General features: G+C 42.6%; 2 protein-coding genes across 5 annotated transcripts in view; one reads left to right on the top strand and one right to left on the bottom strand.

Moving 5' to 3' along the window:
- Nucleotides 1-17,986, top strand: part of LOC113054029 (muscle, skeletal receptor tyrosine protein kinase-like) — a 34,609-nt gene that overhangs the window by 525 nt on the left and 16,098 nt on the right. For all 3 annotated transcript variants that reach the window (XM_026219300.1, XM_026219301.1, XM_026219299.1), the window contains exons 2-4: nt 16,679-16,805; nt 16,956-17,107; nt 17,395-17,522. In XM_026219300.1, the coding sequence (XP_026075085.1) occupies nt 16,679-16,805; nt 16,956-17,107; nt 17,395-17,522 (407 nt within the window). The remainder of the gene's footprint in view (nt 1-16,678; nt 16,806-16,955; nt 17,108-17,394; nt 17,523-17,986) is intronic.
- LOC113054028 (uncharacterized) lies at nt 218-7,478 on the bottom strand. 2 transcript variants are annotated; one of them, XM_026219298.1, is made up of 3 exons: nt 7,341-7,478; nt 712-7,068; nt 218-439 (listed from the first exon to the last, which is right to left on the bottom strand). In XM_026219298.1, exon 2 carries the CDS (start codon nt 6,828-6,830, stop codon nt 912-914), a length of 5,919 nt encoding a protein of 1,972 aa, XP_026075083.1. In that variant the 5' UTR covers nt 6,831-7,068; nt 7,341-7,478; the 3' UTR covers nt 218-439; nt 712-911. The 2 variants fall into 2 exon arrangements, with proteins under 2 accessions (XP_026075083.1, XP_026075082.1); XM_026219297.1 differs by lacking the exon at nt 7,341-7,478 and having other exon boundaries at nt 712-7,309.

Here is a 17,986-nt window from a genome sequence, read left to right as displayed (position 1 = left end):
TAATGCCATTTAACATTCTGAAATATTTCTAGGTTAGTGACATGTATCTAAGGCCAGATTGTTGATTCCATTGAAGATGCTCTTTTGGAACATTCTCAAATCAAGCTGGATAACATGGATCATGAAGTTTTTCTAAAAATGGCAACTTCTTGTCATTAAGAAGTTGTAAAACTCAACTGCATCTTCACTCTAGTTGTAATATTGACAAAATAATGTGTAATAGAGTGTATTATTAATGTTATTGAACGGGACTGATAGATCGGTAGGGGTGTTGATGCTAATCCACCACGGGACTCCGGTAAGAAGTGTGACAGGAGACAGGGCACTGTTCAACTCTTTATCTGAAGTATTTTAGGGTTCACAGCAGATGGCACAACATTGCTCCAATTAGACTGGATATTGTACAAGTTATGGCCACAAAGTGTTAAATGTGGTCTTTCTGAAATAAACAGAATAAACAAACATCAGTTTACATCTGCTAAATGTAAATTACAGACGTGTAATGGAACTAACAACTTTCTACTGTCACATTATACATTAATCAACATGAGAGGATTAACGGTAATGAGCATACACATTTGAATCACGGTATATCTTAAATATAACAACATTATAAACAATGTAAAGTTCGATTACACAAGTTGAATATTTAAACACAACAACGAAATTAACATAGCTGACCTATAATCAGGAATGATTCAATAAACTTACATGCAATCACGCACATTAACACCTGATGAAAATGGCGGAGCAATCGGCTATTGAAAATGAAAGTGAAACCGGAATAGCGGAACTCACAAAAACTAGCGGCACACATTCATAATAATAGTCCTTCCACTATAAACACACATAGGGAATTTAGAACAGCCGCCCCCAGATTAGCATAGCTAATATGTCTAATGATAAATTCCCTAGTCGTTGGAGTCCGCTTCACCTCCGTCCGGAAGTGCCGGAAGTCTGACAAGTTTGGCCACAGGTCGTAGGTATAGGCGATCATTGACCTGTACTTGAGCTGACCTGACGTGTCCATCAGCACTGGGTATCAGTTTGACAACCCGACCAATTGGCCATTGGGCTCTGGGAAGCTGCGGGTCGATTATCATGACCACCGTGTTCTCAGCTAGATCTTGAGTTACCCGCTGCCATTTCTGGCGAGTCTGGAGACCCGGTAGGTAGTGTCGTGTAAAGTAAGACCAGAAATGATCGATGATAGTCTGGGAATGACGCCAGCGACGCTTGGACAAGGGCTCAGGGGTGTAGACCACCTGGGGAAGCGAGGCGTCTCGCCGCCCCATGAGAAGCATATTTGGGGTAATTGGATCCAAGTCTGCCACGTCGGATGAAACGTATCCCAAGGGCTTGCTGTTCAGGATACCCTCTACTTCGATCAGTACAGTCTGTAGGACATCCTCAGGCACAGACTGACTCCCAATGACTACTCGCAGTGCAGACTTTACAGATCGGATCTCCCTTTCCCATGCGCCTCCGAAGTGGGGTGCAGCGGGAGGATTCATCCTAAAAGTGATCTGATAACTAGCCAGCTGCTCCTGCAGTCTGGGCTCCATCTCCTTGAAAGCTTCTCTCAGTTCGGTCTCGGCTCCCCGGAAGTTAGTACCCTGATCTGATATGATCTCAGATGGGGTTCCTCTGCGTGCTATGAAGCGCCTTAATGCCAGTAAGAATGCATCAGTGTCAATGCTGCTGAGCAGGTCAAGGTGAATGCATCTGGTTGTCAGGCACTTGAAGATGACGCCCCATCGCTTCTCCGTCCGACGGCCAATCTTAACCATGAATGGCCCGAAGCAGTCGACTCCAGTAGAGAAGGGGGGTTGGTACAATCTTAGGCGAGCTGAGGGTAAGTCAGACATAATAGGTAGAGTCGGCTTAGCTCTCCACTTCTGACATTCTATGCACTCTCTCTGGTGTCGTTTGATGGCTTGCCTGCCCCTTAGGATCCAGAAATGGCGACGGAGCTCTGCGAAGACCCTATCAGGTCCTGGATGGAGTAGACGCTCATCGAAGTGCTTAACGATGAGTTTTGTCACCTGATGATGGGGATCTAGAACCACTGGGTGTATCTCGGTTTTGCTGAAGCCATCCAATCGGCGTAGCCTACCTCCCACACGAATTAGACAGAACTCAGGGTCGAACTCGGGTGCAAGCGTGTTCAGACGGCTGGCTGTGGGCACCTGGTTCCCTGATTTTAAGGCCTTGAATTCCTCTGGGAAAGACTCCTCCTGACATTGACTCAAGATAAGAGCTTCTGCACGCCTGTATTCTAAGGATGCTTTACTAGTATCTTGGGCGGCCGCCCCATGGAGGGACCGGTAGGTCGCGTCGACTAAGGCACTCCAAGAAGTATACTGAGATGCATCAGGCATGTCTGGATTTCGATCGTCTGTGACTAATCCACAGAAAACAGCTTTCCTTGTTTCTGAGGTATCCTCTCGGGCCTCTGCAAGGGGCTTGACTGGCCAATGATCTGGCGGTTCACGGAGGAATCCTGGGCCTCGACTCCACATGTCAGAGTTAGCCAGCTCCTTGAGCGTTCTCCCTCTGGTAATATCGTCCGCCGGGTTATTTGAGGAGTCAACGTATCGCCAAGAGTGGAGCTCAGTCAACTCTTGTATTTCTGCCACTCTTGTCCCGACGAACACTTTGTATCTACAGGACTCAGACTGGATCCAGGTCAGTACTGTAGTCGAATCAGTCCATAATGTCACTGTCTCTATGGCAATAGTTAGCTCCTGTTTGAGAAACTGTGCAAGCTGAGCGCTAGTCAATGCTGCACACAGCTCGAGACGTGGCATCGACAGTTGACGCTTGGGGGCTACCCTAGAGCGAGCCATGACAAAGGTAGTGTGGATCTTACCGTGTTGCTCTGCACGGAGATAAGCCACCGACCCATAGGCAACCTCGGATGCATCGCCAAACACATGAAGGCTTAATTTTGATTTCTCCACATCAAAGTCAGCAGGAAGATAGCACCTTGGAAGTGTGAGCTTATAGAGATCAGGCAGCTCCTTCTCCCATACGGTCCACTTCTCCAGCAGGTCTGCAGGAAGATTCGGATCATCCCAATCTCTCGGTTTGTTCCAGAGTCTCTGAACGAGAACCTTGGCACGGGTGGTGAAAGGAATGGAGAATCCTAGAGGGTCATATTGCGTTGCCAAGACCTTATAAATATACCTCATGGTCGGATGATCCTCTGCTAGTGTACGATGCCTGTAACCCAGGCTGTCTTCTAGGCAGTGCCACATTAAGCCAAGAGCCGGCTCCAACGGGTCTGAATGATTTTGCCGTAACCACAATTCAATGCTCTCTGAACGAGCCTTAGATGGGAGTTGCTGGACAACAGAAGGGATATTAGTGGCCCACTGTCTGATTTCAAAGCCCCCGGAGGCTAAGAGAGGCCTCATCTTGTCAATTAGTCGCTTGGCTTCCTCAGCAGTGGGAAGGCTCTGTAGGCAGTTGTCCACGTAGAAGCTCCGCTCTATGGACTGCAATACTTCCTCATTGCCGAACTGCTGGCAGCGAACGTGCATCTGCAGCGCGAAGGTGGCGCAGCAGGGGCTGCAGGTCGTCCCGAAAGGCAAGACTTGCCATTCATAGATGTCTGGCGGGTCCTTTCTGCGCATGTTCCTCCAGATGAACCTCAGAAGGGGTCTATCCTCTGGTAGGAGTCTCACTTGGTGGAACATACCACGTATATCCCCACTGATGGCGACCGCGTACTGCCGGAACCGCACAAGTACTCCTAGCAGTGAGGCACCGAGGGTAGGACCTGGAAGCAACTGTTGGTTCAGAGACACACCTTGGTAGACAAAGGAACAATTGAAGACCAACCTGTATTTGTCATTATGCTGCACGAGGTGGTGTGGTATGAACCACGACTCCTCGTCTACATGCTGGCCTTCTGATGGTACCCTGATAACATACCCTGAATCAAGGAGCTTCTGTATTTCAGCTTCGTACACCTTAGCCCTCTCAGGGTCTCTACTCAGGTGTTTCTCAGTGTTCCTGAGGCTGGACAAAACGGATTCCATAGTCCCCTTCAGCGGTGGAGCGTTTGGCGCACGAAGGAGTGGAGTAGCGTAACGCCAGACTCCGTCAACTTCTACTCGTCGCGTCTTGGTCTCCAACATGTCTGCAGCCATCTGATCATGTTTAGACCGAGTTATCACTTTCTCGCTGCGAGATGGAAGGACATCAAGCTGCCAGAGTCGTTCAACATGCTGATAGACAGGATCTCGCAGTGGTGTAAGAGAAGTGAACAAACACTGAGATGAAGGTATCTGATGTGGGAGCAATCCATCTGGTCCCTGGAGGACCCAACCGAGCTGCGTGCGTACAGCGACTGGTCCGCCCGCTGGGCCCAATCTGATGGGCTCCTTTGGGGTAATTAATGTAGGATAATCAGACCCAATTAAAATTAAGGGTTGGACCCTAGCAAAAGATGGAATGGGTATCCCTCTGAGATGGTGATAACATCGCTGGAGCCTCTTGATAGGGTAGGTTTGCTCGGTAAGCGTGAGGAGAGGCGCGGTGAAGATACCTGTAAGGCTGTGCTTCTCCTCTGGCCTTGACTGTGGGGAAAGCAGCAAGTCAATTGACTGCCCCTTCAATTCTGTGATGTCATGTCGGATGGTACGAAGGGCCATAATCTCTTCTCTTCCATCAATACCAAGTTGCTGGACAGCTGCAGGAAGGATGATACTCCGCTGAGCCCCATCATCCAAGATAGCGTAAGTTGAAATAGACCTCTTGCCTCTCCACAGAAGCACTGGAACTACTTTCAAGTACACACGACCCGTGAAACTAGGAGAAGTGAGATATGCACGCTCGTGAGAAGTTGTCAGCAGCACACTGCTAGGACCATCCTGGGCAATGGAATGCAGCACTCCGAGATGTATATTACCACAATCCCTGCAGGGCTTCTTCAGAGTACATTCCTCCCATTTATGACTTGTGCGTCCACATTTCCAGCATCTTTTCCCATCCTTTATCCACTTCAGAATCTGATCAGGTGAGCACTCAGTGATTTTGCTACACTGTGACAGGTAATGCTCCTGACTCTTACAGAACAGACACAAACGCTTCAGTCTCCTGGCCGATGACTGAGAATTAGCAGCATTGGTATGGACAGACTGCCCTGTGCTAGCTTCCATGGGCTGTTCACTTCCATGATAGACTGCAGTGGATCGAGTCTGGGGCTTGGGTACAGACTGGCGGTCCTTACGTGAGACCTGTACTCTCTCTGTCTGGTAGCGCTGCACCATCTTGGTAGATAAACGCTGCGCTTCCGCCTTGACCTTCAACCAGTCAGCAAGGTCATGCAGGTTATATGGATTTAGGCTGTCAGTGTGCAATCGGCCTCGTAACTGTAAATGCTCTATAAAGCTGTCTCGGTAGTGTTTGGGCAACTTACTGAGTAATCTATCGACATGCTCTGTACAAGAGAGCTCTCGGCCCTGTGGCCCCTCGAGTGACATCAGCATACCAACTAGTAAGTCAACATTGAGTGCAAAACTCTGAAAGGCCTTTGAATCACCAACTCTAATATCAGGTGAGTTCAGCAAGGCTGCGATCTCGCTCTGTGCCAGTTGATGAGGCTGGCCATACTGTCGTTGCAATGCTATCATAGCTGCCATATAGGGCGCAGGATGATGTCGGCATGCTTGGGCAATTAACCTAGCTTCCTCAAGAACCAACTGCTCCATCAGTACCCTGTATTTATAGTGCTCTGTAAGCTCCGTGTGAGGATTGAGAAGATTATCCAAGGCCATCTTCAGGTCTGTGAACTCCCTCTCACTATCGTTCACAAGCTTAGGCAAGGCTGGAATTGGAACTGGTTGTAGCTGGGGTGTAACTGGCAGAGGCTGGTAAACTGGAAAAGGAGGTGGTGGCTGGCGAACCACTGAAGGGGGATACCCAGGCTGCACAGGAGTGTGGACGGGAGGCTGAGCAGGGTGATACCCAGCAGTCTGTAGAGGAGGGCGATACGGGTCAGAGACAGCGAACGACTGCCGTGTGGCTTGGCTCGGCATGTGAGCCTGTAACTGATATACAGGGGGCACTAAAGGCCTATACGCTGTAGTGGTCAAAGGCAGCTTCACTGAAGTAACAGTATGTGGCAGTGATGAGGTAAGCTGACATGTAGAATCTACTGTGCTGAACAGAACCCCCTGCTGTGGCGTTACATGTGGTACAGATAAGGGGGGAGCACCACGATATGTCGAAGTAGTACCATATGCAGCAGGAAGGGTGCCTTGTGTTACGTGCCACAAAACTGACTGCTGAGAAATATCAATGTGGGCTGTCTGAGCTTGAAATGACTGGCCTAAATGCGGAAGCGGGACAGATGAGACTGCAGTAGCCTTTGGTCTGACTACAGGTGGTGAAGTAGTTTGGGCTCGTACATCTACCTGGAATATGGGTGATGCAGCACCACTACTGAATGAATCACACTCGGATGGGCTGTGATACCCTGGAGGAGCTACTGAAGAGCTAAGATGACCGACAGATCTCTCAACATCCAACTGATGACTCATAGCGGACACTTCTCCATACTGCACCAGCGATAGATCACCCATGGGCAGCTGCTCCACAGTCGAGACTGGCTCAGCCTGTCCACTGAGGTCGAACTGTGCTGCGGGAGAATCCATCCTTGGTAGGTGGTATGAAGTTTCGTGAAGAACAGGGTCTGGTATGAGAGACTTCGGCAAAGCTACATCATAAGCTTGCAGACGTGTGGAAAGCTGACGTGCTCTCGCCTGTGTGCGAACACCGTGTGTCGTATCAGGGGAATGAAGTAGGCTCTGTTGCTCCATATCACCGAAGTGAATATAGCATCCGGCTCGAAGGACCAAAATGAACGGGACTGATAGATCGGTAGGGGTGTTGATGCTAATCCACCACGGGACTCCGGTAAGAAGTGTGACAGGAGACAGGGCACTGTTCAACTCTTTATCTGAAGTATTTTAGGGTTCACAGCAGATGGCACAACATTGCTCCAATTAGACTGGATATTGTACAAGTTATGGCCACAAAGTGTTAAATGTGGTCTTTCTGAAATAAACAGAATAAACAAACATCAGTTTACATCTGCTAAATGTAAATTACAGACGTGTAATGGAACTAACAACTTTCTACTGTCACATTATACATTAATCAACATGAGAGGATTAACGGTAATGAGCATACACATTTGAATCACGGTATATCTTAAATATAACAACATTATAAACAATGTAAAGTTCGATTACACAAGTTGAATATTTAAACACAACAACGAAATTAACATAGCTGACCTATAATCAGGAATGATTCAATAAACTTACATGCAATCACGCACATTAACACCTGATGAAAATGGCGGAGCAATCGGCTATTGAAAATGAAAGTGAAACCGGAATAGCGGAACTCACAAAAACTAGCGGCACACATTCATAATAATAGTCCTTCCACTATAAACACACATAGGGAATTTAGAACAGTTATCATTCTTTATCGACAAGACATGAAGATGTGAATTATAAGTGTTTGATTTTGATTTGGGGGTATTATAAAACATGATGGGGATGTTGCTTTTTGCATAGTTCATTATACTTAATTTACAGAATCAAATTTGTTTTGCTTTTTATTCTGCTTAAAACACAACAACAACGACAAAATATATATATATATATATATATATATATATATATATATATATATATATATATATATATATATATATATATATGTATATATATATATATATATATATGTATATATATATATATATATATATATATATATATATATATTTTACATTTCACTTTTAAAACTGGGAAAGGAGTGCTTCAGATGCACAAAGTATTTTAGCTAGGAAATGTATGTGCTAAAAACAGCTAACCACAAAGCAAAGCAAAACAAAACCAAGCAAAGCAAAGCCAAACAAAACCAACCAAAGCAAAGCAAAGCAAAGCAAAGCAAAGCAAAGCAAAATAAAACCAACCAAAGCAAAGCAAAGCAAAGCAAAGCAAAGCAAAGCAAAACAAAACCAAACAAAACCAAGCAAAGCAAAATAAAGCAAAGCAAAGCAAAGCAAAGCAAAACAAAACCAAACAAAACCAAGCAAAGCAAAATAAAGCAAAGCAAAGCAAAGCAAAATAAAACCAACCAAAGCAAAGCAAAGCAAAGCAAAACAAAACCAAACAAAACCAAGCAAAGCAAAGCAAAACCAAAAGAAAACAAGCAAAGCAAAACAAAATCAAGCAAAGCAAAGCAAAACCAAACAAAACCAAACAAAACCAAGTAAAGCAAAGCAAAGCAAAACAAAACCAAGCAAAACAAAACAAAACAAAACATAACCAAACAAAACCAAGCAATGCAAAGCAAACCAAGCAAAGCACAACAAAGCAAAGCAAAACAAAATAAAAACATTTTATTTATCTGGGTAGGAAACCTAGTAATATGGTGTGGCTTAAAGAAGCAAAAGGGTCAAACACTTAAAATATATCCGGGGGAATATCTAATATTCTGTGGCTTATAATAAGTGGATGGGTTTTATCACATTTGGTTCACCTGGGTGAATTGAAGTCATTCAGGTGGAAACCAGTGGCTTGGTAAAAACAATAAAAACATTTCCACCTCTATTAAAAAACATACACTCCATTGTCACAATACATGGGTTAAGTTGTCACAATTGAACGTGCTATTAAACAGCTTATTATTAGGATTTTTAGAAAAGCAGGTGTGAAACAAATGACATAATTCAGCAAAATGTGAAATGCACATGAACATTAAGAAAGCGCTACATGAGATATCTGTTTTATTCATGGCAATAACGGATGAAATGTCAAAAGTCTGTTGTGAAAGGAGCTGTTTCTGACATGTGCTGCTTTGTAATAATAGTATCAATGGTGACACATAATAAATACTTCATGTCATCATAGATTAAAGCAGAAGACATAAACTTCCAGCATGTTTCTTCCACAATATGCACACCATACCATGCTCAAATGCTAACCTATAATTTTCGAATCAGGTCAAATACATTTTATTTTCTCACATTTTCTTTGCACCCCACAGTGAATAATCATTTATTACAGTCTGGTTTTCTTTACTATTTGAGAAAAAACATTTGCATGAAGATAACATTTGTAGAATAATTGACAATGCTTTACAGTATCAGTCTCAGAATCGCTGACATATGGGTTTCGATTTGTGTCTTTATGATTTAAACTGAGGTCACGTCAAGCCCAAACTGTAATTTGTGACATATGACTTTTGGAGAACCGAAAAGCATAGCTTTGAGCCTCGCCTCAGTACCGTCCAACTGGAAATGCTTATTATGATTTTGGGAGCCTGCATAAGCTTAGAAAGAGCTCCAGATTGAGAACATACACTGTATGCCAACAGTTTCTCCTGAGATACACTCCTGCAGTCACTAATCGACATCTTAATATAATGTGTGAGGTCGTTACGCTAAAATCAATTGTTGTAACAAACTCAGCAATGCCTTGAAATGATTTATAGAAAATGCAAGAGGTTAAGATGGCAAATATTGATTTACAGTAGATTGTTTGAGTGGCGTGATACATAAGGTAACATCTTAGATACCTATGGAAGGCTTGAATATTTGGATAAAGGTATAATTCCAGATATTGAATCTGTATTTTTAATATAGCCAGAAACACAGTGGCGAACATGCAATATATAAGTAAACATATAACTGAAGTAGCCTGGAGTCATTTGTGCTCACAATTGCTTCAAACTTACCAAAAATAGCTATAAAGAACTTTATTCTGACTTTCTAAAGCAGTGGTTTTCCACTGCCAGATTGCACCTAGGGTTAAGAATCATAACAATTTTATGACATTTTTTTCAGTACTTCAAATATATTCAATAGCTACAAACAACAAATCAGTGATATTTTTGTAAACATTCTGGTTCTATTTATAAACTCGTATATAAAAATCTGTTTTACTAAACATTATCATGAGCAATCTGTTAGCAACAATAATGATTTATGTCTCACAAAACTTAAACATAAATGCAAAATCTAACATTAAACTGCCATTTATAACGATATGTTCTTTGCCATAGTTCTGTATTTTGAATTCTCGATAGAAAATATAAATATATATTATTTTACATACACGTTATGCATCACTGGGTAACACATTTGCATAATTCCCATGACAGTGATGCATAATCAATCATTTCTTCCTCTTTACTAGTTACAGCACAAATTCACACCATTCTTTTATGTTCAAGTCCACCGATGCTAATCCACTTTTCCTGTCTTACAAAATGGCAGTTTCTGCATTATGATTGGTCACATCACCTGTCAATCAAACTCCTGGCGAAGGGTGAATTGCTAAATAAAGTAACTCTGCGTAGTTGGATACATAGTCTAAAAAAAGAAAAAAAAATGTTGTTGTTGGATTTCAAAATTTGCATCTAATCAAACTCTGTGATATTTTGGCCTAAATACATCTGTATCTTGACAGAAGTAAGGCAGAATGCCAACACTGACATGCTTCATCTTGAAAACTTATGACCCAGGTTACATTAATTATATGATACATTTGGGAGTGTTGCTACTCCATATCCAGTGTACATTTTGGATGCTGGAACAAAACCAGATGAAACTCACTCATAATAGGTTTTGCCAAAATGGTATGCGATCAGATGGTAAGGTATGAATTTGATATTGGCATACACACTACCTCAATCAAAATAATAGCATCAGTAGCTGTTTTACACATCATCGGGCTGTCTATGAGCTGTGGAACGCACTTTTTTGGGGGGCTTTTTCTATAAATAAAAAAAATTAATACAGTGACCTCCAAACATATTTGGGCACTTGAGTCACACTTAAAAATGTCTAAATGTCATAGCATTAGATATCAAAGTGAATGCAATTAGCAAAACAAATGAATGTCACACTTTTCCAGATATTTGGACAAAAGAATACTTGTCCAACATCTTGTTTACATCAAATTGAAGAGTGTTACATAAAACTCTGAGCAGCATCGTAAGATGAGTTATGGCTAACAGGCCAGGATGATGATGGCCTTGGAAACTGTTGCGAAGAACAGGTGATATATCCGTTGATTCACACTCTGGAAATTGGCAGGTGGAGTGCTAATGCATCCCCGTGAGTAAACACAGCCGACAGCAAATGAGGTTTGCTCAGTCATGCTCTAAATTAATGAGGCTCCAGCTTTACTGCTATTACTCATCTGCATACAAGACAGAGAAAAGACCTTAAAAAGACAAGAGCTTTGCATTCCCTCCTGAAAAAGCCTGGTTAGCAAGGCCCTTTTAGCCCCTGGTGAAAGATGATGTAACTATACCATCTGATCAACCCCCCCCCCCCCCCCCCAAAAAAAAAAAAATTATTATTATACATTTAAATATAATGTTAGTGACCTTGAAACAGTTCTGTTACGTGCATATGCTGTTTACTAATAATATTATTGAATTTTTTCGCATTGTTCATTGAATATTTTATTGAATTTTCGTGAATGTAGAAAGTATTTTTAGGACCAGATGGTGTAGCTAGGATATATTCCAGCAAGGCTAATGTTAACCAGTAAAACCCAGAATTAAGCTGGTGAGCAGAGTTATTTTTTAACTAAAGCTATTTAACATTGTTTTTGTCAATTGAAAAAGCTAAAATAAAATAAAAAATATTAGATGAAAAGAGAGACGCTTAAAGTTCTAAAAGGAGAAATTTTGAAAATCTTTTTTTTTTTTTTTTTTTTGGGGAAAATTTGAGCGGGTTAACAAAACTAATATTTAAAGAAATATCTTAAACAATTCAAGTGTGATTGCAAAAGAAAGGAAAAGATGAGAACTTCCTGGAATTGGTGGGTCTTGACATAAGAGTGCCAGACTAAACAATTAAACTCCAGTTAAAATATTTATCACGAGACAGACAGACAGGGAGTTCAACAAATTGCAACTCAAATTTTATAGTGGTTGTTTAATGCTGTTTGAATGATTCTTAACACAGTCATAATGTAACTTTAAGAGCAGACATTTCAGAACCATAAATGTGCATTTTTCAGACACATACACATCAAGTTTGCTTGAAATGTCTTTAGCAAATTAATAACAAAGGGCTGATCTTGCTGCTATTAAAATTAGACTAAATATTACATTTAATCTGTTCCAAAAACCTGAGCTGCCTCGTTGCATAAAAAGGCACCATGAAATGAAACAGGACCTTATAAATGACTACAGCACCCTAGATAGGCTGCTACTCCATATGGCATACAAATAGCACTACTCATGAAGAGACTTGGCACAAGTGTGTCTGATATTAGCATGTTGCTAAGCTAACAACGCAGTACTCCAACACATATACAGTACATAGCATGCAAATGTTGATTTTGAAATTAGGTATCTTTGTAAGTATAAGGCTAATTAACTGATCACATTTTTAATCAACATTGCTCCCAAAAGCCCTACTGAAGGATATGTTTACTGAGAAGCAGTTATAAGCCATAAAACGTCTTGATTACGTATGGTAACCCAGGAGGAGGCAATGGAGACGCCACGTTGGTGACCGACGCAAAATGGGATATCGCTTCGATAGAATTAAATGAGCCAATGCACATTGGCATGAAATTATTGCATCCAGCTGCCGCTGATCACAGCATGAGTATAAGAAGGTACAATGCATACCAGGTTTTTGCTGAGGAGCCGAGCTGGAGACCCTGCAGCTCAGCGGCGGTACAGCAACCATGGCGATGGGGCATGGCGTCTCCGTTCCCTCCTTTAGGGAACGAGAGTTACCATACGTAACCGAGACTTTCCCTTTCAGACGGTTACTCATGACGCCACGTCGGTGACCGATGCAAAATGGGATCTACCAAAGTGCCATGGGTGCTGCCCCTTCCAGTGCTCTGTGCGAGCCGCCTGTGCCCCTATTAGGTGTAGGCTGGGGTTCGGAACAAGTAGTTCCACTCACCATTGTCAAAGCACTACTTCACTGGATGAGATTGGATAACACTGGGAAAACATATCCATTCTGCTTGGAACAGGGATGCTGCGGAAGCCCCATCCTTCCTGAAGGAGGTCTCGAGAGCAAATACACATATAGCATCCGTTTAGGTGTATATGGAGAAATTTGAGGTGATTAAAACCATCTTGGGAAGGCAGAAGTCTGCAGGGGAAAGACAGGCTCTAAGGCTATACCGTGGACTATACACCTACAATTACCGCTTAGGTCTCAATATGGAACCCAGCCTCCCATGGTTCTCACGGATTCATCATGAAGGCCTGGCGCCGGACGTTCTGCCGCGTCCAGCTGCCTAGGCTGATGGAGGATCTCAACAGGGTCTACAGCGGGGATCCAGATCCTCAAATCTGGACCTCGAGATCCACTTTCCAGCAGAGTTTAGATCTAACCCTAATCAAACACACCTGAGCATGCTAAGCAATGCCAATCAATGTCTTTGGGATCATTAGAAAATCACAGGCAGGTGACTTTGATCAGGCTTGGAGCTAAACTCTGCAGTGCATTGGACCCCCAGGGTAAGATTTGAGAAAGGGGGGTCTACAGTATGGACACTCTGGAGCAGTTTAAGCAAGCCAACACTAACCGGGGCCTCTCAGTACCACTACCCGTTTGAGGTGAGAACACATGAGGATACCGGCTCTACACGAAGGCTATAGAACCTAGTGAACGTATTAGGGGCCGCCCAGCCCGCAGCTCTACAAATATCTGTCAGCGAGGTGCCACGAGTCAGCGCCCAGGAGGATGCAACACTTCTAGTTGAGTATGCTCACAACCTGAATGGGCAGGGCACACCCTGTGCCTTATAAGTCAGGGTCATGGCATCCACAATCCAGTGCGCCATCCTATGCTTAGAAACGGCACTCCCCTTCTGCCAGCCTCCATAACAGACAAAGAGCTGGTCTGAGGTTGTGAAGCTTTGTGTCTGGTCTACATAGCATCTCAATGCTCGAACGGCACAGAGCAAAGCCAGGACTGGGTTTGCCTCCTCCAGGTGCAGCACTTGCAGGTTCACCACTTGGTCTTTGAAGGGTGTAGTGGGAACCTTGGGCACGTAGCCAGGCCGGAGCCTCAGGATTACCTGGGAGTCAGCCAGTGCAAGCAGGAGCAGAGTTTTCAATGAAAGAAACTTTAGCTCAACTGAATGCAAAGGTGCGAATGTGCCCTGCTGTAGTATTTACCCCAAGAGGGTATGAACGGGAGCCAGGAAGGATTTAACCTCTTGGCCCCTCTAAGGAACATGATGATAAAGTCATGCTTACCCAAAGACTTCCCATTCACGGGATCATGGTACACAGCAATAGCCTCAACCTGGATTTTGAGGGTGGAGGGAGACAGCCTTCGCTCCAGCCCTTGCTGCAGAAAGAAAAGCACGACCGCAAACGGCATCTTCGGGGGTCTTTTCTGCAAGAAGAACACTACTCAACGAACAGGTTCTACTTTAAGGTGTAAGCGTGTCTCATAGACGGTACTCTTGCTGAAGTGATGGTGTTCACCACCTCCTGGGGTAGGTCACCTAGAACCTCCACGCCCCGTCCAGGGACCAGACATGGAGTTTCCAAAGGTCTGGACGCGGGTTCCAAATGGTGCCCCATCTCCGAGTCAGTAGATCCTTCCTCAGAGGAATCAGCCAAGGAGGGGCTGTCATGAGGAGCACTGTCTGTGTGAGAAGGCTCACTGGGGGAAACGCATACTTCTGTAGGACCCCCTGCCAGCTGCATGCCAGGGTGTCCGTGTCGAGAGGTGGACCCTCAGGGGATGAAGTCGCCATTCATGATGGTCCCCAAAGGGTGGTTCCCTGCGAGGTTTGCCACCACTGTAATCCTCAAACAACCCGCGCTACTGCCGGAAGTGCCGCCCGTCTGTCGGGCCCCAGATGAGGGGAATGGGACTCCGCCTCCCCTAAAGGTACCAGAGCCTGGTCCAATTTCCTGCAGTGAGAACATGACTCATCCACGAAAGCCACCTCAGCGTGCTAAACGCCCAGACACGTGAGTCAGCGATCATGTCCATCACCCGTTGCCAGGTAACAACCGCACCCAGAAACGCACGGGTGAAATGGGATCCTTATAAGGACGATCCATCGTCTTTATAAAGACGCACCGTTGAAGTTCTTTTGGAGAAATTAGCTCTTTAGGGAAATGCTCTTTTAGTGCTGAGGCACACAGGGGAATTGGCCACTTGCAACACGACGGGGGTAGTGCAGCCTGAAGAGTGCAATCCACTCGACACAGGAACGACTGCCGCTGAAGCGCCATCTCGCCAACACACGAAGTTTCCGAGAGCATGCTGAACTCGTAGTTCACAGCAGACACGGTTGAGCAGAACGATACTAACGCTTGGCTCCAAAGCGAAAAGCTGGTATGCATTGCACCTGCTGCCTTCTTATACTCACGCTGTGATCAGTGTCAGCTGAATGCAATAATTCCATGCCAATGTGCATTGGCTCGTTTAGTTTACACTCAAAGTAGATTGGTCTATCGAAGCGATATCCCATTTTGCGTCAGTCACCGACTGAAAGGGAACAATGTATTCTGGGATTGACTTTTCTATCTGCTTAAGATTTTGCTCATAAAAAAAAATAATAATAAGTTAGAAAATCGTATGCATAAGTGTATATATATATATATATATTAAATATGAATATGATTTTCTAACTTTTTATTATTATTTTTTTTATGTTCCAGTACTAAACATTCTTATATGATGATACATTTACTGGAAAAGCAAAATAAAAAGGATATAAAGTCTTGTTTTAATGAAAGAATGAATGCCATTTTTGTCATTCTACACATATTCAACACGGTACAGCTAACAAAATTAAGAGAGTTTTTCCATGTCACACATAGTAATAATAAATAAATAAATAAATAAATGTTTTATCTTAGGACACATACTTAAAAAAACAAGGTATTACCACAATAAACAAAATAATAATTTTAATATAATAATAATTATATATATAAAATAAAATAAAAACGTGATTAAATAATAGAAAGCACATCACCAGACACATGGTATTAACATGATAAATAATAATAATAAAACAACATAGTTTTATCGTGGTAAGCACATCACCAAAAACAAGGACTTAACATGATAAACAACTAAAAAACAAATAACAACAACAGCAACAACAAAACAATCAAACATGGTTTTATCATGTTAAGAACATTACCAAAAACATGTTATTAACATGACAAACATGCAAAAAACATGGTTTATCATGGTTCATGTTACCATGTGACCTTTTTTTTTTTTTGAGTAATGAGACATAAAATCCAGTCTGGTCTCAGACATGGGAGGGATGTGTTTCTTATCAGCTGGATTTATTCATGGGATAACATCAGGCCAGTGTTGGCAGCACTGCATTCTAACAGTTATTTCCAAACATGTCCTCCCGCCATGACCCTCAGCTGTCTGCAGTGTGCCGAGCAGCACTCAGAATGTTAAATATTTTGTTGTGAAAAAGTAGTTTCACAACCATTACAATGTCTGATTTATAATTATTCAGGGTCAAATGCTAAACAGCATTCCTTGTAAGTCTATCTATATTACATAACACGATTACTGAACGGTGAATAAAAAATACCTCGTTGTAACTTAACATTTTTATTATGATCTGAGGATGAAAATATGTTTTTCCCCTCTCTATTTCAGGACCCAGAATCACAACACTGCTTGAGACAGTGGACACCTCTCTGGATCATAATGCTACTTTCATCTGTGAGGTTGATTCATACCCTCAAGCTGATATTACATGGACACGGAATAACTACCCAATACGGTTTGAACTTTCTACATTAACCTGATTCTTATATGTCATCCATGAAAAAAACCAAACCGCTTCACTTATGTAGTCAGTAATGTCTCAGACTGCATTCAGGTTACCAGTATGGTTTGTGAAGTATGTTCAACATCTACTTTTTGAATGCAGGTATTACGATTCCAGGTACATTATACGAGAAAATGGCCAAATGCTGATCATTCCCAATGTAAAGGATTCAGACAATGGGGAATACTGTTGTGCTGCTAGCAATGGGATTGGAGAACCAGCCAAGAGCTGTGGAGCTTTACAGCTGAAGATGAGTATGTTCACATATGTGCTCTTATAACGCACAGACAGTCACCAGGATATTATATCACAACTACTATGAGCATTGAAAATGCAGTCTGCATTTTTGTTCATGCAACTTGATTGCTTTCCATTTTCAAAGTTTGAAAATTAATTTTCTGTTACATTTTTAACGCTTGATTAATTAATTATCCACATTTTTGGCAGAAGTGGCAAAGAAGTGTGAATTTGAACTTTATAATAGAATATCCAAATTAAAATACTATCAATCACTCTCTAATGAAGTGTTTTTTTTTTTCAGAGCCTCAAATCAGAAGACATCCTACTAACATGACGTCGATTGTGGAGTCTAAAGCAGTGTTGCAATGTTTAACGTCAGGATATCCCAAACCCGAAATATCCTGGATTAAAGGAGATGACCTGATGAAGGTAAATTGAACGTCTTGATTTATTTATTAAAGGGATACTCCACCCTAAGATGAAAATTTTGTCATGAATCACTTACCCCCATGTCGTTCCAAACCTGTAAAAGCTCCGTTCTTCTTCAGAACACAATTGAAGATTTTTTGGATAAAAACCTGGAGGCTTGAGACTGTCCCATAGACTGCCAAGTAAATAATAAGGATGCACCGAATCCAGATTTTTGGGATTCGGCCAAATACCGAATCCACTGTTTAAGATTCGGCCGAATCCAATACCGAATACCGAATCCTACTCGCATCCTTATTCCATTAACACAGTAAAACACATTAATGAAGTAAACAACGTCCACAGCAATGTATTTTTCATTTTATTTTATTTTAACTGTAAAAAAAAGAAAAAAAAGAAAAAGAATAGGCAACATTATGCCAGGATGACAAGTGAGAAAAACTTTTTTGACAATTACCAAGCTT

The sequence above is a fragment of the Carassius auratus genome, chromosome 35, assembly GCF_003368295.1.
Source record: "Carassius auratus strain Wakin chromosome 35, ASM336829v1, whole genome shotgun sequence".
In the NCBI taxonomy this organism is placed as follows: domain Eukaryota; kingdom Metazoa; phylum Chordata; class Actinopteri; order Cypriniformes; family Cyprinidae; genus Carassius; species Carassius auratus.
This window is presented reverse-complemented; position numbering and strand designations above follow the sequence as displayed.